Below are 23,315 nucleotides of genomic sequence, written 5' to 3' on the forward strand. Positions count from 1 at the left end.
CCCCCCCCCCCCCAGTGCACGAATTTTGTGCACCAGGCCCCTAATATATATATACAAGTTCTTCAGTTATCTGAATTGTTTTGTGTGTTTTTTAAATATATTTTTATTGATTTCAGAGAAGAAAGGAGAGATAGAAACATCAATGATGAGAAAGAATTACAACATCTGCCTCCTGCATGCCCCACACTAGGGATTGAGCCCACAACCTGTGCATGTGCCCTGACTGGGGATTGAACCGTAACCTCCTGGTTCATAAGTTGACACGCAACCACTGAGCCATGCTGGCCAGGCTATCTGAATTGTAATTAAACTCCATTTTAGAATGAGGACTGCATCATAGCTACCAGCCTTCTAGTTTTCAAAGGAAGTGAATTTACATGGAACAAAAAGTCCTTGCCCTAGAAGCACTGATGTAGCATTTGAAAAACACATGTTCTTTCATCAAAAGTTAGTAACATGGTACTAGTTAAGCAATCCAGTCACTATATGTTGAACAGCATTTTTTAGGTACTATAACAAATAGCATCTTATAGTCTAATAAGGTAATGCAAGTCTTATTAGATAATATAAGTGATTTCTGTAGTGGTTTTTAAATACTACAGGTAGAATCCTACTTAATAAAGAATGACCTTGAAGGAGGATTGTGAAGTTGGGCGTGCCATCCTCCTTAAGTAAGATATATATATACATATATCCTTTTCTAAAAGTGTAATTGTATAAGACAGTCCCACTTGGGCCACAAATAGTTTTGCTTTTTAAGCTTTGTAGTTCATTGCCACAATACCATCAGTTGCTATTTAATTTAATTTTTAAAAAATATATTTTATTGATTTTTTTACAGAGAGTAAGGGAGAGGGATAGAGAGTTAGAAACATCGATGAGAGAGAAACATTGATTAGCTGCCTCCTGCAAACCCCCTACTGGGGATGTGCCCGCAACCAAGGTACATGCCCTTGACCAGAATCGAACCTGGGACCCTTCAGTCTGCAGGCCGACGTTCTATCCACTGAGCCAAACTGGTTAGGGCTGCTATTTAATTTTAATTCTTCTTAGTCATGCTAGATTAATTCATCAAGAAACTGAGATGTTGCCCAGCTGGTGTGTGGTTGAGCATCCACCTATGAACCAGGAGGTCACTGTTCAATTCCATGGTCAAGGCACATGAAAAATGCATATTTGTATTGATTTCAGAGAGGAAGGGAGAGGAATTCAGGAGGCAGCTGATCAATGATTCTCTCTCATAATTGATGTTTCCATCTATCCTTCTCCTTTCCTCTCTGAAGTCAATAAAATATATTAAAAATAAGAAACTGAGATGTTATAATAATGATGGACGAGACTTAGAGGATATAGGTTTCCTGAAGTTCCTTACATATCATAAGGTTTTGTTGTATTAACATTTCAGGATGTATTGGGCCTTAAGAATTGATTAGAGTAACCCCGCATTTTAAAGCCCTCCATTTAGGTTTGATTATTGGAGCACGCTAATTGGATTAATGTTTAACAGTGGCCATCCTATGGATTCACTTAGGAAGTTGGGAAAAGGCAATTTAATTCTTCTTTACTGGCCTGGCCTTATTGTACAATTAATTAAGACCTGCTTAAAAATAGCTCTCAGAATAGGGCCAACGAAGGGAAAGCCTTTCTTTTCTTTTTTTTTTTTTTTTTCCTCCTTTTTGTTAATCCTCACGTGAGGATATTTTCCCATTGATTTTTAGGGAGAGTGGAAGAGAGAGGGAAAGACAGAGGAGAATATCTATGTGAGAGAAACATATCGACTGGTTGCCTCCTGCACGAGCCCCAACCAGGGCCCAGGCTGGGGAGGAGCCTGCAACCAAGGTATGTGCCCTTGACCAGAATCGAACCCAGGACCCTTTGGTCCACAGGCCGATGGCTCTATCCTTTGAGCCAAACCAGCTTGGGTGGGAAAGTCTTTAAAATAGTGCACAGGTATTAGTGAATTCGTTTTCATGGCTAAAATAGCTACTTTTACCCAATTTGGATTAATGAGATCTAATTTTATGTTTCTTTCTGGCTAGAGCACTAATACTAAGGAACAACTCATTTTCTTAACTGTATTCTGGGTTTTCAAAGTTGTTAGGTGATTTTATTTTATTTTATTTTAAATATGTTTTTATTGATTTCAGAGAGGAAGGGAAAGGGAGAGAGTTAGAAACATCAATGATGACAGAGAATCATTGATCAGCTGCCTCCTGCATGCCCCGTACTGGGGACCGAGCCCGTAACCAGGTCATGTGCCCTTGACTGGAATCGAACCTGGGACCCTTCAGTCCACAGGCTCTGGTCACGCTCTATCCACTGAGCCAAACCAGCTAGGGCTCAAAGTTATAAGGTACTTTTAAATAACTGACCTTGCATAGTCAGTTCATGTGCAGTTCGTTTTTTATTTTTTTATTTTTCTCTAATTAGAATGTTTACATAGAAAGGCATAAAACATATGTGTACAGTTTAAAGAATAATTGTAATGTCAGCACTCAGGTAATCACTGCTCAGATCAATGGAATACTATGCAGCTATAAAAAAGAGGGATCTCTTACCCTTTGAGACAGCATCGAGGGACCTGGAGAGTATTATGCTGAGTGAAATAAGCCAGTCAGAGAAAGATAAGTATCACAGGATCTCACTCATATGTGAAATCTATTGAACAAAATAAACTGACAAACAAAATAGATCCAGAGACATGGAAGCATGCAACAGACTGAGGATCCTCAGAGGGAAGGGGGGAGAGAAGCGATCAATCAAAGAACTAATATGCATATATGTATAACCCATGGACAAAGAAAATAGTGGGGTGAAGGCCTGGGGAGGGGATGCGAGTAGGGAGAAGGGAGGTCAATGGGGGGTAAGGGGGACATCTGCAATACTTTCAACAATAAAGATAAATTTTTAAAAAATGATAATAACCAACATGAAAAAATTTCAGTTTGGCCACAAACTGGCTATAAGTTACATAATGTTTGTTGATTAAATGGATGAAGAGAATATGTTAACTAACTGCTATATGTAACTGCTAACATAATACATGATAGAAGTCACTCAATAAATGTTGTCAACTTAAAAAAAAAAGAAAAATTTACAAGCATTCCAGAAGCTCCATCCAGATGACAACCCCCTCTCTTTCTTTGGGTAGCCACTGTTTTTACTTTCATCATTTTCTTGCTTCTCTTTGCAATGTAGTCACTTATATAATTTAGGTTTGCCTGGTTTTGCTTGTATGAAAAGAATCATGCTATGTACTCTCTTGGGTCTGGGATCTTTCAGTCAGTGTTAATATTTGTGAGATTTTATCTGGGTTATTGCTGTGCAGTGCATTTTTTAAAAAGCCTTTTCTGTATTGCCTCTCTCCCTTTTTTACTTAGGATCCCTGTAACTCTAAATGCTTTTGGAGATTTCTACTTTGCCTTCTTGGATTTTCTGCTAAATGTGGTCTGAAGACTAAAACTTGTCTGGACCCCAGTTTTCATTTAAATTTTTTTTATTGAGGTAACATGGTTTATAACATTATAAAAGTTTCAGGTGTACAACATTATAATTCGATAGCTGTATACCCTACTGTGTGCTCACCACTAAAAACCTAGTTTCCATCCATCACCATATATTTGACCCTTTTGACCCATTTTTGCCTTCCCCACTCCCTCCCCTCTGGTAACCAGCAGTCTGTTCTCTGTATCTATGAGTTTTTGTTTTGTTTGTTCACTTATTTGTTTCTTTTGTTTTATTTTATATTCTACACATAAGTGATATCATCTGATTTTTGTCTTTCCTTGAGGGTATTACACTAAGTGAAATAAATCAGATGGAAATGGACCCTAGTTTTCTGAACTGCCCTGACTGCCCCCACTCTGATGGCATTTGTTTTATGAGCCTACATCTTTAAGGCTTCTGTGCTTGGTTAAAAATCTTCCTTTCTCCAAGGCTGGTCCAAGGGTCTGGTCACGTGATTCCAACAGTGACATCACACTCTGACTGCCGGGGAACACTGGTGGTTCTTTAGGTGGTGTTTGTTCCTGTGAAAGGCAGAGAAAGCAGCAAGTGCCCCTCTAAAGCAGTTTATACCGGGGCTCCTTCTGTAAAAGCTTCTCAACCTAAATGACCAAATGCGGGCTGCCAAGGTTATTTCTTCCTTGAGGCAGAAAAAAAGAAAGCCGTAATTGAAGGTAAGCTGACTTGAGCCTGGCCAGGGACAGAAGCGTGACCCCAGGGAGAAGGGAATCTGGAGAATCACAAGCAGTCTGTTGTCAGATTCTAATGACTGCCTGCTCTTTTAGAGCTGCCTGACAATTTGCATTTATAATAGGAGACTATCTACAAAGAAGGATGATGCAGTGCTCATGTTACCTAGTGATGTAAGAGGATTCTTTCATTTCTCTTAGGAAGCTGTTGCAGATTTTCATTTTGTCTTAATATCCTTTGAGCTGGGGGGATTCATTTGATAATAGTGTAACATTAGATAGCTGTTGCTTTTAAAAATCAGTTTCACAAAATCCTTACTTAATTTCTCCTGAAAGGGACACTCTTAAACCAGAGCAAATTCTACTGAAGCATTAACCTGCTTTAAAAAGTAAATTTCTGATTTTTTGGTGTCCTGTGTGCATGTAAGCGTTTGTCTTGAGAATTGAAACAGCTTGTCCCCCCCCCCCCCCCCCCCCCCATTTTCTGCCCTCATTTCCTAGCTGGCTATTTCCCTCTAAGCTCTCAAACAGCACACCAACACTGATCTTTATCAGTATGCCACTAACATGATAGGAAATGCTGGACTGGTGATTCAGCAGCCAACCATTTTACAGCCAGGTAGGCTGGAAGATAGAGAAAGGACTTTGATTAGGGGTTTTAAGATTAACTTGTTAACCTCCTCCAGTCCAACACCACCCCCAGCCTTACCTTCGATATGATTTAGATTCTGCAGAGTTTTCTTCTTTCAAATATGTGTGTTGCTTGTGAAAGATATGCTGAATTAGGTATTTGGAAGACTCAAATTTGTAAACCAGATATAGCTTGATTGTTAATTCCAATTGACCCCATCAGAGTGCTGAAGTTGTCTGTTAGAAGTTTAGAGTCAAAATGGGGATGCTGATAGGAGGAGTGGGGGGGTTAGTTCAGGCCCACTTTGACTTTCTCTGCAGAGGAATTCATCACCAAATAGTCTAGATAAAGCTTTGGATCTGCCAACGTTGATGCTGCAAATGTGAGCTCTGGCTGTCTGAGTTCAATTATGGCATTACTCTGCATTTTTCCTCAGAGTTCATTTACATAAATACCTGAGTACTGTTTTACATTTTGTGTTTAATAGCTAAATATTGTTTCAAAAGGGAACTGTAGAAATATTTTGAGTAAGTTTGTTAAGCTGAACTAAGTAACCTTGTATGAGTACAACTTCTGAGTTTGACTACTTCTCCCTTATCACCACTGTTTATCAAACAAACTTTAGTTTAGCTTCTATTAATTGAGCCTTGGGCAGATGCTATATGCTGGAGAAGGCAATGACGAGTCAGATCTAGGGCTGCCTTTGAAGAGCTTCTAGTCCAGAAAAGAAGATAAAGCATTTACATAATAATTGTAATAGAAATACTAAAGGCAGAGCAGATAAAGGGCTGTGATTGTTGGAAAAATGGATTTGTTTCTTCCGATTGAAGGATCAAGGAGGGACATCATTGTGGAGCCCTACGCTGCTCTTTAAATCTCTACTTATAAATCTTAGATTGTTCTGATATACTTAGTAAAAGTTTCTACAAGCCTGTTACATCAGGGATCAAAGTCTTCTACCTATTGAAAGAAAATATGTACATTCCAGCCAGCTTAACGCTTGAAGAGGCTGACAAGCTTTCTTTGGAGTCCCCATTCAGGCAAAAGCCACCTCCCACGATTGAATTATTGCCTCATAAATGTAAAATGCTTTCTGCTGTGATTTGTCTACAAAGGTCTTTGACCCCTTTGTCTCCCTTCCATAACAGAAACTGAAATACTTCAGCTGCTCCAAGCTCCCGTCTTTTGTTTATAAATCCTTTCCCACTGCACTTCAACTCCTGTCAGTTCTCCCTTTATACTTCCACTCTCATCTGTCCCCTTCCATTTACACTGCCTGAAGACACTCATTTTGTGCTTAGACCATTGAAACCTCTGAATGTGATAAATGTTCTCACCAGGTGATTGATTTTATTGCTTTGTCAGCACACCCTAACAGTAGTCTTCTGATAGTTTAAGGGCTCACCTATTGGTGCCCAGAAAAGAGATATTAAAAATGATGAATGTCTGAAGTACTAACGTCTTGTTTCCTGTTCAATATAGAGGACAAGTCATACAATGGTGGAGGAATAGGTTTTTCAACTAGGATGATGGATTTCTTGGAGGAGCCAATCCCTGGTGTGGGGACCTATGATGATTTCAATACAATTGATTGGGTGAGAGAGAAGTCTCGAGACCGGGATAGGCATCGAGAGGTAAGGTGAAAAATGGCACATGAGTGTTAGGAAACACCAGGGTAAGAAGTTGAAGATATACTTTATATGTCATTCCTTCAGCCCTGGATGTGGCTGAATCTGGTTTCTATTGGCAATGTAGAGTTTTATTTGTAATGTGTCTTTATATGATTTTGAAAAGAATTTTTATTTAATGATGATTTTTCTTTCTAGAGTAAGTGGTTGAGAAGGATCTTTGCAGCCTGAAATGGGTATAAATACCTATGCAGACAAGTGAAACCAAACTTGGTGGGAGTGACCAAAATAAATTTCAAAGATCCTCCTTTCTCATTTCATATCCCTTTTATGGTTTTCCCTTAAAGCAGGATTTTTAGAACTAAGAAAAGTAAATGGATTACTTTTAAAGGAATAAAAGAAAAAAACCTCAGAGCTTTAGTGTTTACTGAAGCATACAAGATATTTTTGTGCTTGTAGCTCTTGTACAACCATAATACCAAAGTAAATTTATGTATTGGGCTCAAACAAAACCACAAGACCAATCAAATTCAAATTAAGGGCATTGATTTAACTTGATAGGTAATAGATGGATGGTACTTATGGCTATGACAGCTTCTTGTGAATATGACAAGAGAATTTCTCCACTTTTCAAAGTATGATGAAAACTTTTCAGAGCAGTCTAGCAAGGTCATTTGCCTTGAACTTGATGCTGTGTATCATTTAAGTGAGGGAATCATAATTTCTAGTTTGTGTCAGGAGCACATGGAGAGCTTATTAATAAGGTAGGGCCCCAGCCCCAGTGACCCTGATTCAGTAGGTGATCCTCTGGGGAGACATTTCTTCAACCAACGGTAGGTATTATTATTTTTTCCTTCTTACTCTTTCTGCTTTGACTCTGAATTTAATTTTTGATTTTTAAGGTTACCCCATTCTGCCCAGAGTTCATGATTTCTTTCTCAGTAAATCTCTGAAGCAGATCAATTTCCATTATTTTTTTAAAAATTGATTTCAGAGAGGAAGGGAGAAGAAGAGAGAGAGAAACATCAATGATGAAATGGAATCATGGATTGGCTGTCTCCTGCACACTCCCTACTGGGGATTGAGCCTGCAACCTGGGCATGTGCCCTGACTGGGAATCGAACTATGACCTCCTGGTTCATAAGTCGACGCTTAACCACTGAGCCACGCCGGCCGGGCCACTTTTCATTCTTAAACCTTTCCCAGCTACTGACTGGTGTTCTCATGACCACTGGAACCCAGGAGTCAGGTTGTCCCAGTACAGGTTTTGAGAAATTCCTTTGTAATCCTTGGATTTGTGATAATCCCACTGATTATCCCACTGAAAACTCCCATAGGAGTTTTCTTATCCTAACTTAAAAGAGTGATTTCTATAAACCAAAGAATATATATGTATATATGCATAACCCATGGATACAGACTATAGTATGGTGGAGACCTGGGGTGGAGGGCAGGTGCAAGCTAGAAAGGGTCAATGGGGGGAAAAAGGAGACATCTGTAATACTTTCAATAATGAAGATAAATTTTTAAAAAAGCTTTCTGATATTTGGGAGCACATATGTATTCTATTTATTTTATCAATTCATCAGGTAGGCTTTAAAATTTGGAATTGTATGGCTTTGGAATTTCGGCTCTCTGTAATTCAGAGTTCAATTTGTCAACACTTGCATATTCAACATTATTCACATTGCAAAAGTAATCTGTGATATGACAAGAGCATATTTCCCATTATATTAAAATGGTTGCATCTAAGACAAATTATGCCAATAATTCAAAATAAATTAAAATTTGTTTATGAAATGTTCAAATGGAAACACTGTCACAGGGAAAAATGTCACCTCACCTACTTTCACCACTGAACTGGAAACTTGAAGTTATAGATCAAAATGAAAATTTTAACTACTTTAAGTTTTTAAAATAATAATTTATTATAATTATTTGTGATGTTGCTGTAGATAAAGATGAGTGGCTAAGTCATAATTTCAAAGATAAAAAATAGAAGTACAGAGAAGAGGGAACTACTAATGACAAAGCTGTCACAATGCTTGGTTTTGAATGTGGGCACTGAAGGGTTAAATTGACAAGGCTAGGACCTTAAAGGTAAAACTTTCTGTACCTCTTGATAGCCTCAGATATTCCCAGCAGGTTTTTGAAAATAAAGAGATGCATTTCTAATATCATGTAGTATCTATGATCAACCTACTGTTAGGTGCTTGGGGGATCAAGTCTTACAATTTGCCTGACCTGAAGCACAACTCTGGATAGTACACCTCAGATTGTACTTTCAGCACTCAAATAAGCTTATGTTTATTTATTCTTTGAAAAACAATCAAACTATTTGTTGTGAGTCAGGAGACCATCCTTGAAATATCTGATGTCTAGGGTGGAAAGAGACCACTTTAGTAAGCAAAATAGATTGATGCTTTAAGAAATCAGCAACTGAATGGGGAAGGCCTGATTAAGATACTTGCAGGCATTTCGATATTGTAGATGACATTGGTGGGGATCAGTAGTCAAGGTTCAATAAACCTCTAAGTTCTTGGTTACGTTGGGTCAGCCAAAGGTTATTTGAGAAGTAGCTCCAAATTGGTTTCTATTCCCAATAAGTATATTTGTCTTTGCATTTCTTTACTCTGTTGCACATTTGGAGGTGAAAAAGCAACCGTGTGTGTAGAATGTACCAATGTTTTCTCATTTCTCCTTAGATTACCAATAAAAGCAAAGAATCAACATGGGCCTTAATTCACAGTGTGAGTGATGCTTTTTCTGGCTGGTTGTTGATGCTACTTATTGGGCTTTTATCAGGTATGGTAAACTCTGTTAGTTTTCTAAATAAATCTCACAAAATTTTGGTATGCCCCTACCCTAAGTCATGGCCTGAGTTGAGTGCTGTGCTTTACAATTCTCCTACATGAAATAAATTGCTGATGGATCTTTTGGAAGCTCATGTCCCTGTGGTAAAGGGATACTAATACAGTGGGGCCTTGACTTACGAGTTTAATTTGTTCCGTGACGGAGCTCGTAACTCAAATTACTCGTATGTCAAATCAACAGTGAACGAGTGAGACACGTGATGCTGGGCTGATGTTGTGGCGTTCACTGTGACGTTCGCTGCGCCAACTAGCGGTGGGGTATCTGAAGCTGGCTCGTAACCCGAATTTTAGCTCGCAACTCAAAGCAAAAAATCAGCCGTGAGAGACGGCTCGTATCTCGAAAAACTCGTTAGTCGGGACACTTGTAAGTCAAGACCCCACTGTACCTGTATCTCCTGTAAATAAATGATGTTAAATGAGGAATTACATTTAAATGCATTTGTACACCACAAAATGATGTATTCATTTTAAGGTGCTGTTAGCATGGCCTTGAGGAAGAGCCCTTCTATTGAAAAGTTTTTTTAAAAAAATACATAGTACATGGGGTTTAGGAGAGAAGATGTAGAAGAGGACTTCCTGAGACATTTTTGTAGCTATTTCTTAAACATCTACTCTCTCAATTAGGGATAAAGAAAAGCATGTAATACATGGCTCATATCCTGAAGGAGTTTACCATCTCATTCTTTCATGGTGGCTGAGAAGTGGGCTGCTACCACCTTTCCCTATCATCTCCATCAACCTCCCAAGCCACTGCAAGTAATATACGATCTAACTTAGAATATTACACTTGCTATGCAAATACAGCTTTAAAGCAAGTTCCCAAGCAGGTTTCCCCTCCTCTGGAGGAAGCAGAAAGCCGAGAATACCTGGCAGAGATGCTAAGAGATGTTGCCTTATGGCATTAAAAGATGGGCACAGGAAAATCTGGAATATTGAGTTAAAATGAATGTTAAGTGGGAAACCTGGAGTTGGATGAGATGAAATAGCAATTAACAGCACAGGCTCTAGTTTGTGGCTGCCTAGATTTGAATCCAAGCCTCACCACTTGCTAGTTTTGGGACTTTTGGCAAGTTTCTGAACCCTTGAAAACTTCAGTTTACTGATCTATAAAGTGGGGATAATGAGTATCTCATTATTACTCATTTGTGTGGAGATTAAATGAGATAGAACGCACATAGCACTCAGCACAGAGCCCAGTTATTAATGGTACCTCTGCTGCTGTTACCTAGAGATAATTCATAAGCCATGGAGTATACGGTGATTGCTGCAATGAGGAATGTCTCAGCCATAGCTGGATTTTCAAAGATGATCTAGGGCAGTGGTCAGCAAACATTTTCTCTAAAGGATCAGATAGTAATTATTTTAGGATTTATGGGCCAAATGGTTTCTGTAGCATGACAACAGCCATAGACATTAGGTAAACAAATGAGTGGGGCTGTGACCAAGAAAAACTTTATTTACAAACACAGAGGCAGATTTGACTCTCAGACCATAATTTGCCACCCTGTGGTCTAGGGTGTTAATGGTGCCCCTTCTGCCTTGCACAGGAGAGAGAACATCGTCTGGCCAATTTAGAGCTAGCTAATAATAGATTAAGTGATCTGTAGCCCCAAGTGTTGCAGAGATGCTGAAGAGAAGGAAGAGGACTGAGAAAAGGTTATATAGTTTAGCAGTTAAGAGAATACCAATGACCTCGAAAAACCATCTCAGGCAAATATTAGGGGCGAGAGTTCAGGGGGAGGCAAGCAGTATGAAAGTTTTGGAGATATTTGGTGTTCATTGGAAGTAGAGAAGGGACAAAAGTTTGAAGTGGTAAGAAGGACATGGAAAAGCATTTTATGAAATTTGTAATTATTGTAATCAGGGAAGAAGGAGCTGGTTGGGAAAAGAAGGAGAGGTAGAAGTAGAAGGGAAGACAGCATTGAGGATACCCATGTTAGTTAGGATAAGACATGCATGCATGAAACTACTAGAGAACAAGCCAAACTCTAACATCGTGTTAATTTTCGGAATCCAGGCAATAAGTGCAATAAGAGTTAGAAGGAAGAGAAGGTGGGAGCTGGAGTGGCCAAGAATAGGTATCAAACTGTGTTAGATTTGACTAGGTTATTCAAGTATGTAAATAACCAGTGTTAACACTTTTAGCACCTACCAAAACATACACATGACATGGCCTCCAGGCTGTTGGAATGTAAACGTAATATCCTCAACTTTTTTATGTATTTCTTGTCACTAGGTGAATATTTTTCTTTCCCTCATACACACAGGGTATTTTGTTTTTAAGCATTAGGGAGCTAAAATAGAAGCAGTGTGTCTGAATGCAGGAACAGTCTGGGGATTCAGGGGCTGTGAATTTTATGATGTCTTTACTATTTCCCTAAAGTTATATTCTAGACCATTTAATTTTTGTATGCCATAATTTCTTCATCTGGGTGACAGAAATGATGAGAAGGCCAAAATTGAAAGTACTATAACTATCTTAACCCTATCAGTCTATTAGCCATAGTGCCTAAGTTCCCATTCACTATTACTTTCTCACATTTTTCTTTGATGAATGTTATGTATATAATATTGTTTGCTCCTCTCACTGAGAAAACTTCAGAGTGTTTATGTCCTAGGCTCAGGAGGCTTCAATACGTCTACAGCTTCATGTAACCTTCTATGTGGGTGCTTTTATAAATTTAGTTCCCTTAGCCTAGAATGCCTTCCTGCCCATTGCTCAAATTCCTTTGTCCATGGGACAAAATCACTATCAAGACTGAGTCCTTCACCCATAGCCTTCATCGGTTCCCCTCCCCACGCCATCTTAAATAAGATAGCATATCATATTCTTTTTTTTAATCTTTAAATTCTTTATTAGTTAAGGAATTACAAATGTGTCCTCCTCCCCCCCCCCCCCTCCCTTTCACACGTATATAGTGAGAATAAAATAATCTTTAATAAACTTGACTGTCTTTATGGATCAGTATTCATTAACTCTAAGTCAAAGCAGAACCTTTCTTTTTTAAAAACTATAATTCTTTAAAAAATATTTTTATTGATTTCAGAGAGGAGGGGAGAGTGAGAGAGAATGATGAGAGAGAATCATTGACAGGCTGCCTCCTGCATGCCCCCAACTGGGGATCCAGCCTGCAACCCAGGCATGTGCCCTTGACCGGAATTGAACCCGGGACCCTTCAGTCTGCAGGCTGATGCTCTATCCACTGAACCAAACTGGCTAGGGCCAAAGCAGAATCTTTCCATGTAAATCAGCTGAAGGTCAAATCTATTTGCTCCTTGTTCCCACCCAACCTCTTTGCTCTCCCTTAAGTTTCCCCTATATAGAAATTCTATTGACACAATGTTTAATGTAGACAACGTTTTGTTTTGTTTTTCCCTCTTGAACAGGCATTTAATAATAAGTGAAATCTATTAGAGACAGTAGGTGAAAATCAAGCAGACAGACAAGCAGAAAGAAGTTGCAGATGGAATGGGGAAAAGTATATGTTTGTCCATTATTTTTATCCCTTTTCTGTCATTTGCTCTAAAATTTTTGGCCCTTCCTTCTCTCCCTTCAAATCAGGTTCCCTAGCTGGCTTGATAGACATCTCTGCTCATTGGATGACAGACTTAAAAGAAGGTATATGCACAGAAGGATTGTGGTTTAACCATGAACACTGTTGCTGGGACTCTGATCAGGTCACTTTTGAAAACAAAGACAAATGCCCCAAGTGGAATAGCTGGTCTCAGCTTCTCATCAGCACAGAAGAGGTAACGTGTAGTGAAGATTTTGGAACCACTGACTTTTATTCTTACATTTCCTTCTTTTCTTATACTGTACTCATGGCAACTGTGGACTCTCCCCTTGTTTTCCTTTTCATGAAAACGGGAACCAGTGCCAGCTTCCTTTTTCTGTGCTTTTAAGTGCAGTCCTATTTCCATCTCTTCTGGCATGTGGAAGTGTTTGATGCTTACACAATTACTTAACATTTTTGCTTGTTTTAAACAAGCTTATTGTTTCTTCTTGGTTTTAGTACACAGTGTGACTGAATCTATCTTTCTCTAATAATTTCAGTAGAAAAGTTAGAGCCAACCAACAGGAAAGCTACAATTTCTAACAAAGGATGGACTGGGTTATGAATGTTTATTGTGTAGATTCCAAAAGTAATTTTCCCCTGAGCATTAAATTACAGCATTAAAAAAACTATGGTATGTATACTTTGCTCAAAATGCTCTAATGACACCCTTAGTATAAGTAAAAACTTATGTTATGAATATGAAAAATCTATATCAAAACAACAGAAACCCAGGAATAAACTTACCCCAGTCCCATTTTGAGATTGTCAGTATTTTCATTTGTCCTTCTTTGCTAGCCTATATTTTTCAAAGAAGTATTAACTTTGTTTTGCAGTTGTTTGCCTTTCTGTTACCACTTGGTTGTAAGTTAGATCTTTCCTACTAAAAACAAAAACAGAAAATAAAACTGAACAAAGCAACTGTCAATTCCCAATTTCACTCTGACTTCTACTAATTAAAACAGGTACTATCTCAGCTCACTACTCATCCACTCTGTTGGTGAAGTGAGGGGGATAACACTAGGACATATGTTTGTACTTTTATTTTATTTATTTATTTTCAATATATTTTTGTTGACTTCAGAGAGGAAGGGAGAGGGAGAGAGAGAGATAGAAACATCAATGATGAGAGAGAATCATCCATCAGCCGCTTCCTGCATGCCCCCTACTGGGGATCGAACCCACAACCCAGGCATGTGCCCTGACCGAGAATGGAACCATGACCTCCTGGTTCATAGGTCGATGCTCCACCATTGAGCCACACTGGCCGGGCTGTTTGTATTTTTTAAGATTCATGTAACGTTTTATTTATTTTTTATTTTAAATCTTTATTGTTGAAAGTATTACATATACTTTCTCCCCACCTACTTTGGTCCACATTTGAAATGGGGCGCGCGTGCTCTCTCTCTCTCTCTCTCTCTCTCTCTCTCTCACACACACACACACACACACACACACACACACACACAGTCAGTCAAGGGAAAAAAGGGTAGGAGAATAATAAAGTCAGGAATAACAGTGTTTATGTGTATATATGGCTGTGCATATTTTGGTTTGGGGAACAGAGTTCAATAACAGTGGTAAATATATACTGTGTGTATGAGAGGGTTTAAATCTAAGCTTCTCAAATGGGGTCAGCATGCCAGAGAATAGGTGAAACCACAGGATAAATGCTATGTGCCTTCCCAGAATATCAGTCTTTCCTACATATTTGGCAGATTTTTTTCTCAAAAATTAAATGTAAACAATCATTAAAAAGAAATGCAAAATTCCCATGTTTGTTAAGATAAAACATAATTTCTATTTCAGCTCTGCTCCTGGGTGCCCCCATCCCCTGCCCTGATATCTCTATTTACTTTCCTAGATTAGCAGTACTTGGGTAGAAAAATTTGAGAAGCACTGGAATTTAGGGTGAGTGTGTGTGTGTGTGTGTGTGTGTGTGTGTGTGTGTGTATCTTATGTGTATATGATTCCCTTGCTTTAGAAAGCTTATTTTTGAAGTATAGATTCACAGGAAGTTGCAAAAACAGTATATAGGGAGGTCTCCTCTATCTTTCACCCAGCCTCTCTTTTCCCAATGCTAACATCTTATCAAGTATAGTATAATAGCAAAACAAGGAAATTGACAATGGTACAATCCACAGACCTTATTTCTTCTGTTTTACATGTGTGTGTGTGTGTGTGTGTGTGTGTGTGTGTGTGTAGTCTCCTGCAATTTTATTACATGTATAGATTTATGTAACCACCACCACAATCGAGATATGGAACTATTGTTGCATCACCACAGGGCCCATCCCTGCTAACCCTTTATAGCTGGGAATATTTTGAAGTGTTCCAACCATAACTTTCAAACTGGAGCTTGAGATTTTTTAAGTGAAAAATTTATCTGGCTCTCCTTTTTATGAACAAAATCCTTGCTTGGGGAAAAAGTCTTCTGGGTTTTAAGAGTTCTCCTGCCAAGAACTTGGCCTCCTGGTCTCTGCCTCTAGCCAATTTCAGCTACGTTCCCTTTCTCCCCCCTTTCCTCTTTGTTTCCAATTTCTGGAGTCCTCTTCCCTAGCTACATTCCAAAGGCAAAGAGAGAACAAATATATGTTTCTCTGAGGGAGTAAGATAATGGAAAACCTGTGTCAAAATTATAATTCAGAAAAAACCTGTCCATTTTGGTTCTCCTTGTCTAGGTCAGCAATTTTTTAAATAGTATTATGTTTTAAAAAGTCAAAAGTTCATTGAGTTTTGTGTAATTTGATTGAATTTCAACTTCTAATGTGTATATCAGCATGCATAATCTCCTTATGTTCAAAATATTTTTTATAGGACATAACTATTTGCAAGCCCTTTAATGTTGGTGATTTCTTATTGGTGGTTAAAATTAGATTTATTTTCTCACAGACTTTGTTATCATAGGGTAGTTTCAAAAGTATATTATCTTGATTCTATTTTCTCCATTTAAAAAATAGCTATTGCCATTTTATTCTTTGGGATATCTGGCATTTTACTGGTTTTGTTTTATGGTCAGAGTCTGAAACTTCCTACTACATAAACTTGTTGCTGAATCTGTAGAAGCAAAATTCTCTCAAAGATGTGATCATTCTCTACAGAACATAATTGTGCATTTTAAGAAAAACACCCATGAATTTTAGACACTATACCTTCTATGAGAATTTGACACTGAGGTAGGTTGCCAAAGGTGAATTTAATGAAACTTTAGAGCCAACCCAAACTTCAAATGTGTAGCCAAGTTCCTGCCATTTGAATAGAAGGCCTGTTAATCTTAATAAAGTTGACTTTTAAAAAAACCATATTTTTATTGATTTTAGAGAGGAAAGGAGAGGGAGAGAGAAACCTCAATAATGAGAGAGAATCATTGATTGGCTGCCTTCTGCATGCCCCCTCCTGGGGATTGAGCCCGCAACCTGGGCACATGCCCTGACCAGGAATTGAACCCTGAGCTCCTGGTTCATAGGTCGACGCTCAACCACTGAGCCAGGCTGGCCAGGCTACAGTTGACTCTTGAACAGCACAGTCTTGAACTGTGCACTGTGCGGGTCCACTTATATGCAGAATTTTTTCAATACTACTAAATATAATCAGCCCTTTGTGTTCTCCTTCATGGATTCAAACCTCCAGGGATTCAACCAACCACAGATAGAACACAGTATTTTCATATTACCATCCGTGGTTTCCCAACTGCATATCAAAGACAGTTTTTTATTTTCAGTTGGTTTAATCCATGGATGTGAAGAGCCAACTGTAGTTAAGTTTGGGGGGAGTCAAAAGTTATATGGGGAATCTAAAGAACAAAATAAATGAACAAAATAGAAACAGACTCATAGATACAAAGAACAGAATGATAGTTGCCAGAGGTGTTGGGGCACTGGGTGAAATAGGCGAAGGGATTAAGAAGTACAAATGGAGGCCTATCCGGTTTGGCTCAGTGGATAGAGCATCGGCCTGCAGACTCAAGGGTCCCAGGTTCGATTCCGGCCAAAGGCATGTACCTTCGTTGCGGGCACATCCCCAGTGGGAGGTGTGCAGGAGGCAGCTGATCGATGTTTCTAACTATCCTTCTCCCTTCCTCTCTGTAAAAAATCAATAAAATATATTAAAAAAAGAAGTACAAATGGATAATTTCAGAATAGTTGCAGGGATGGAAATTACAGATAGAGAATATAGTCAATAATATTCTAATAACTATTGGGCCAGGTGGGTAATTGAAATATTGGGGGATCACTTTGTAAAGTATATGGTTGTCTATCTGCTCTGCTATACACCTGGAACTAATACAAAGTAATACTGATGTAAACTATAATTGAAAAATTAAAAAAAAAAGTTATATGGGGATTTTCAGCTGCTTAGGGGTCAGTATCTGTTTAAGGGTCAACTGTACCGTTGGCTACAAAACCTATCAAACCACTCATATAGAAAGTGAATTTGCTTCAGGAATTTGTTTGCCCTGGTTCTTGTTTATCCTTAGAAGCCATTGTCAGTTTCTTTTGGGTGTAGCAAGCCCTTCATTTTCAGAAGCAAATGGGCTGACAGTGTTTTTAGTAGAAGCTTTGCTGATAATCGGGAAAGAAACATCTTAAGCAATTTAATATTAGGTTTTTTCTCTCTGACTTCCTCTCCTGAAAATCTATTACTCAGAAGAGCTGCATGCCTTACTGAGGCTGTCTGAGCTAACAAAACTTCTTTTCTTTTTTCCCTGCTTTAGGGAGCCTTTGCCTACATAGTCAATTATTTCATGTACGTCCTCTGGGCTCTACTGTTTGCCTTCCTTGCCGTATCTCTTGTCAAGGTGTTTGCACCTTATGCCTGTGGCTCCGGAATCCCTGAGGTAAGTCTCTAAAATGGCTTTTAAATGGTAACAATAATGAATCCTTTTTGGTTAAAACCCTTTAATATGTATACCACAATGTGAATATTAAACAAGGTTAGATCTTGAGGCAATCTAGGGCCTCTCTAAGTGTTCCCTAAGTTTCCTCCCCTCCTGAGCCACCTGGATATTAAAAGGAGTTGATTCCTAGCCTCCTGTGGGTTACTGGAGAACTAGGCCCCTGAAGACCTCTACCATTCTCTACTCAAGAAGCTTCCCAGGGTAGATCTCAAGATTCTGGCCTGAAAATGTAGTGGTATTGTCAACTTTGTTATAGCAGAATAAATAAAACTATTTGGCTGCATTTTCTACAATCTGATTCGGGCTAGAAAAAAGGGTGATTAAAACCCTGTTTCTAATTATTTTTGATTTAGATTGCTTGACATTGATTGAAACCACTGAGATTTAAGGTTACCCAGATGACCTTGCCCCTCTCTGTTTCCTGACGAAGTCACAGTTACAAATTTTTCTGGCAGGGAATCAAGGCTATATTAGTCTGTAAGGAAAATACTTTCCCTTTCCACCTCCCCTTCTCCATATACACACTCTCATACTTACAATACTCCCTTGCCCAGCTATCACATGGCCAAAAAAGAAACAAGAAACATGAAAACTTAAAGAACAGTTCTCACTTTCTTGGGTTCCTGGCCTCCCTCCCAAACTAGGATTACTGTAGGTCTAGCATTTGTATGTTCAAAAGGTATAGTTTCTATAATGAGGTCCAGATTATTGCTTCTTACTTGCTTAGTCTATATCCAGTCTCTCTGTGTTTGACCTGCAGATAAAAACTATCTTGAGTGGTTTTATTATTAGGGGCTACTTGGGTAAGTGGACCCTAATTATCAAAACCATCACGTTGGTGCTGGCAGTGTCTTCTGGCTTGAGCCTGGGCAAAGAGGGCCCTCTAGTGCACGTGGCTTGCTGTTGTGGGAACATCCTGTGCCACTGCTTCAACAAATACAGGAAGAATGAAGCCAAACGCAGAGAGGTAATAACAAACGGCCTTAACAGTCTCTCTCTCTCTCTCTCTCTCTCTCTCTCTCTCTCTCTCTCTGTTTGTTTATTTGTTTTGGGTGAAAACATAAATGGTAATTCTTAGGGATGAAAATTTGGGGATTCTACCAATGTTAATTCAAATGCTCTATGACCTAGAAGTTCCACTTCTAGGAATTTATCCTACAGACATGCTAGCATATGTGTGCTCAAAGATGTATGGGGATAGTCAGCGCATTATTTATCAACATAGTGAAAAACTGAAATTATCACCATGTGCACAACAAGGGCCTGACTGAACAATCTTACGTCCATACTATAGAAAACTATGCAACTTTTAAAAAGACCGAGATAGCCCTTTATATACTGTCATGAAAGTATGGCCAGAGAACAATGTTAGGTTTTTAAAAAAAAACAATTTCAGAATAATGTATCTAGTATAATTTAATTAGTGTTTTTATTTTTTATTATTATTTATTTTTAAAAATATTTTTATTGATTTTACAAAAGAAGGGAGAGGGAGAGAGAGATAAAAACATCAATGATGAGAGAGAATCATTGATCAGCTGCCTCCTGCATGTCCCACACTGGGGATCAAGCCCACAACCCAGGCATGTGCCCTGACTGGGAATCAAACTGAGACCTCCTGGTTCACAGGTTGATGCTTAACCACTGAGCCACACTGGCTGGGCTAATTAATGTTTTTAATAGGTGTGTGTATCTGCACCTAGAAAGAAAATGTCTGGAAAGTGGTTTTACCTCAAACTGTTTAAAAAAATGTCTACTTCTGGTGAATGGGAAGTGAGGTGACAGTAAAGGTGAAGTAAGGACTTAAACTTTTTATTATATATAATTCTATACAATTGTGTGTAGTTTCTATTATAAATTAAGTTAAACAATAGAAGATTTTAAAAAAGAAGTCTATTCCTATGAAAGAATACACACTCAGCATTTGTTTCAGATGCCAGGCTCTTCATGTTTTATTTCTACCTAACACCAAATGGCATTCAACTCTGTGTCTTGGATCTCCCTCTGCCTTCTGTCTCAACCACGCTAAATTAGTTCCACCAAAGCGTCTCTGTAGGAGTTCTCATGTTGAGGATTTTGAGAAGGAAGAGCATTTTAGAAAAATGTTCCAGGTCATTGTTTACTTTTGTCCTGTTATAATTAGAGATCTAAGAAAATAATGGTTCTTGCTCTATTTTCCTTGAATTACAAAGAAATCACATATGGAATGGGTCAATACCAAGGCCATTCTATTATAAAGGGTTTCTCATAAAATTGGAACCTAGTGGTTTATTTTGAAAACAAAGGAAAAAAATTAAGACCTAGAAGGAAACTCAAAGGTGTTGAAATTTTAAATATGAAATACATTTTTTTTGTCCTTTGAGGCATTTTATTTGCATGTATGTATTACATCCCTAGAAAAAGAACCCCAGGATTTTCCCTCCTGTGTGTTTCATCTTGCTTCTTCATGGTTCATGATGCCCGCTGTGGTTGTCAGTACAATGAAACCAAACTGACGGGACGGAAGCAAGTTGTTCTGTCTTTTTTCTAGATCCTTGAGTTGCACATCAAATCTGGGGCTGATTACTCCACACTTGTTCAACCTGCCTGTGAGGTTCACAACAATTTTCCCAGCTCTGTGGTTATCAATAATTTCAAATTTGCCAATGTAACCATGCTTCATCATCACAGTCAGAAACTTGACGATGGCTTTGGAGCACGGCCTGATGAGAACCTGGCGTTTGTCTCTCTTTTCGGCATTGTTAATACTCTTCAGAGCATCAGCCAGGATATTCATGCGCACCATTATGGAGGCACGGACTGATGGCAGAAAAAGCTGGAATACATTTTGATAGTTCAAGGGGGGAAAGTTCCTGACAGGAGAGGAAGGCTAGAGAGAGACATATATATCTGAATGGTAGAGGAATATAAAGGTAGTATTAAGTTGGTGAAGTTGTTATATGGCAATAATGTTATATGGCAAAACTGTTTTTTCAGCTTTGACAAGAGTGAAATGTTGATTGTTGCTGGTTTTGCAGGGGTAGAGGTGACTTTGGAACTGTAGATTGCTAATTACTTTCATTCCATAAAATTAAAATTTTTTGTTTAAATAATTTCTTATAAAATGAGAGGGGAGTTTGATTTGGCTGTTTCTCTGAACAGATGTAATATATTTCTCTAACTAGACTCATGAATATTTGAAGTTTTAGTTGACTTCCTATTGCTTATTTAGACTTTCCAGTTATTTTTTCCTGTTGATTGGCAGCAACCCTTTTGTGTCCCAGGGCCTGGTCAAAGTGGGCAGATGGTTGAATAAAATAAAGATTTGAAAAGTAAGGGCATAAACTCCACTCTACAAGTTAAAATTATAGCAAACAAGCCACCTTGATTTTTCTCCCACGTAATTCATCCTAAACAGTCACTAAAATCCCCTTTCTCAAGTTCCATGTTGACTGTCATTCTTCTCAGATGAAAACCATTATAGCCATAAATTTCTAAGTCCTCCCCAGCTAGCATCAAAGAGTTCACTCTTTCCTCCCTTTCGTTTCCCTTGGTCATCCTATACTCCCAGAGAAATCTGTTTACTTATTTTGCCAAGAACCATTTTATTCTTAAAAAACTCAGGGGAGGTGGGAGTAGGGGGGATGGAAAGAGATTATCCAAAGAACATATATGCATAACCCATGGACACAGATGATAATAATGTGATGAAGGCCTGGGCTGGGTTGGGGGCTGGGTGGAGGGGGGGCAAAGGGGGAAAATGGGTGACATCTGTAATACTGTCAACAATTTAAAAAAGAAATGCTAATACATCCACAAAAAAACTCTCAATTTTTGTCTACTTTTTCTTTCAAATACTTTCTTACTACCCCAAATCATATTATCACTCCACAGCAACCAGAATCTGATGACAGGACTTTATCTTTCCATTACTTCTTGTGTTTGTCATGCTTTCCCCTTCCCTCTTAGCCCTTTATCTTTCCATACCTAAACATACATAGATCTTCTCTTCCCTTCAAAATATATTCCCAACCTTGCTTCTAGTTACCTCCCTATTTCTTTTTCTGTAGGTCACTAGACATGGAGTAGGACACATAGTATAGGAAAACTTAAATATCTATTATATGAATATTTGCAGCTCCTGAATAGCTGTGAACTAATTGTAACTTTAGTTTTGTGTCATTAGAACCTTCCTTAAAATTTAATTTAAAAAGTGTTTCTTTACAAAGAAAGTGCTATGTAAACACATCATTGAAAGTACTTGATTTAGGTGATGAATACAGACTCAAATTCAGTTATGGAATTGTGTGTATTGAAGATGGGGGCATAATTTGGAATAAAGCATACCTAGATTGATTACAAATGAAAGACCATTTATTTATTCCAGCATGTGAAATATGTGTTCAAAATCCAAATACAATGTTTGCTCTCAAAGTATAAATTGAACTTCATTTGTTTTATAAACTGCATATGGAGTATGTAAAGTTTTTTAAAAAAATGTTTAGTAGCCACTAGCACTCCTTTTAAAACTGTGATTGATGGTAGGAAAGTGGCATTATTCTATTGTTAATTTTGAGTTTTGGGTTGTAGGTCTTGTCGGCTGCAGCAGCAGCTGGTGTATCTGTCGCCTTTGGGGCGCCTATTGGCGGAGTATTATTCAGCCTTGAAGAGGTAATACTTTTAACTATTTGTAGCACATGTGCATGCTTTTGTGTTGGGAATCATGGGTAGTGTCTATGTACATGGTAGTCCCAAAGTGCTTTGCATAACTCAGTACTTTATCATGTGACCAGAGATCTCTGGGCAGTTTTCATTCTCAGTTCTTAATTCCTACAGCACCAACTTTTTACCCGAAACAGTTTCTGCATATTGACTGAGTTTGCCTTTCCCCCTTCTCTCTTATAGGTCAGCTACTATTTCCCCCTCAAAACACTGTGGCGTTCGTTCTTTGCTGCCTTGGTGGCAGCATTTACCCTACGCTCCATCAATCCATTTGGGAACAGCCGTCTGGTTCTATTTTACGTGGAGTTTCACACCCCGTGGCATCTCTTTGAGCTTGTGCCATTCATTCTGCTGGGCATATTTGGTGGTCTGTGGGGAGCTTTATTTATCCGCACAAACATTGCCTGGTGTCGGAAGCGTAAGACCACCCAATTGGGCAAGTATCCTGTCATAGAGGTACTTGTTGTGACAGCCATCACTGCCATCCTGGCTTTCCCCAATGAATACACCCGAATGAGCACAAGTGAGCTCATTTCTGAACTATTTAATGACTGTGGCCTTCTGGACTCCTCTAAGCTCTGTGATTATGAGAACCATTTCAACTCAAGCAAGGGTGGTGACCTGCCTGACAGACCTGCTGGTGCGGGAGTCTACAGTGCCATGTGGCAGCTGGCCTTGACACTCATAATGAAAATTGTCATTACTATATTCACCTTTGGCATGAAGGTGAGGAGATTCTTTTGGTGCTCAGTGGGTATATGTGTGGCTGTGGGTTTGGAGGGCAGAGCCAAGATATCACACAATCCTCATAGCTCATGTGGTGCTTCCAACTTCATCC

General features: G+C 38.7%; 1 protein-coding gene and 1 pseudogene across 3 annotated transcripts in view; one reads left to right on the forward strand and one right to left on the reverse strand.

Moving 5' to 3' along the window:
* Window positions 1-23,315, forward strand: part of CLCN5 (chloride channel, voltage-sensitive 5) — a 158,526-nt gene that overhangs the window by 124,371 nt on the left and 10,840 nt on the right. For 2 of the 3 annotated variants that reach the window (XM_005864537.2, XM_005864538.2), the window contains 7 exons: window positions 6,307-6,458; window positions 9,158-9,257; window positions 12,888-13,075; window positions 17,594-17,716; window positions 18,537-18,743; window positions 22,346-22,426; window positions 22,661-23,203. In XM_005864537.2, the coding sequence (XP_005864599.1) occupies window positions 6,307-6,458; window positions 9,158-9,257; window positions 12,888-13,075; window positions 17,594-17,716; window positions 18,537-18,743; window positions 22,346-22,426; window positions 22,661-23,203 (1,394 nt within the window). Of the gene's footprint in view, window positions 1-3,969; window positions 4,179-6,306; window positions 6,459-9,157; window positions 9,258-12,887; window positions 13,076-17,593; window positions 17,717-18,536; window positions 18,744-22,345; window positions 22,427-22,660; window positions 23,204-23,315 lie in introns of those variants that run through there. The other variant, XM_005864539.2, reaches the window with a different exon arrangement.
* LOC102262054 lies at window positions 20,193-20,593 on the reverse strand (annotated as a pseudogene).

The sequence above is a fragment of the Myotis brandtii genome, unplaced genomic scaffold, assembly GCF_000412655.1.
Source record: "Myotis brandtii unplaced genomic scaffold, ASM41265v1 scaffold1875, whole genome shotgun sequence".
NCBI classification, from domain to species: domain Eukaryota; kingdom Metazoa; phylum Chordata; class Mammalia; order Chiroptera; family Vespertilionidae; genus Myotis; species Myotis brandtii.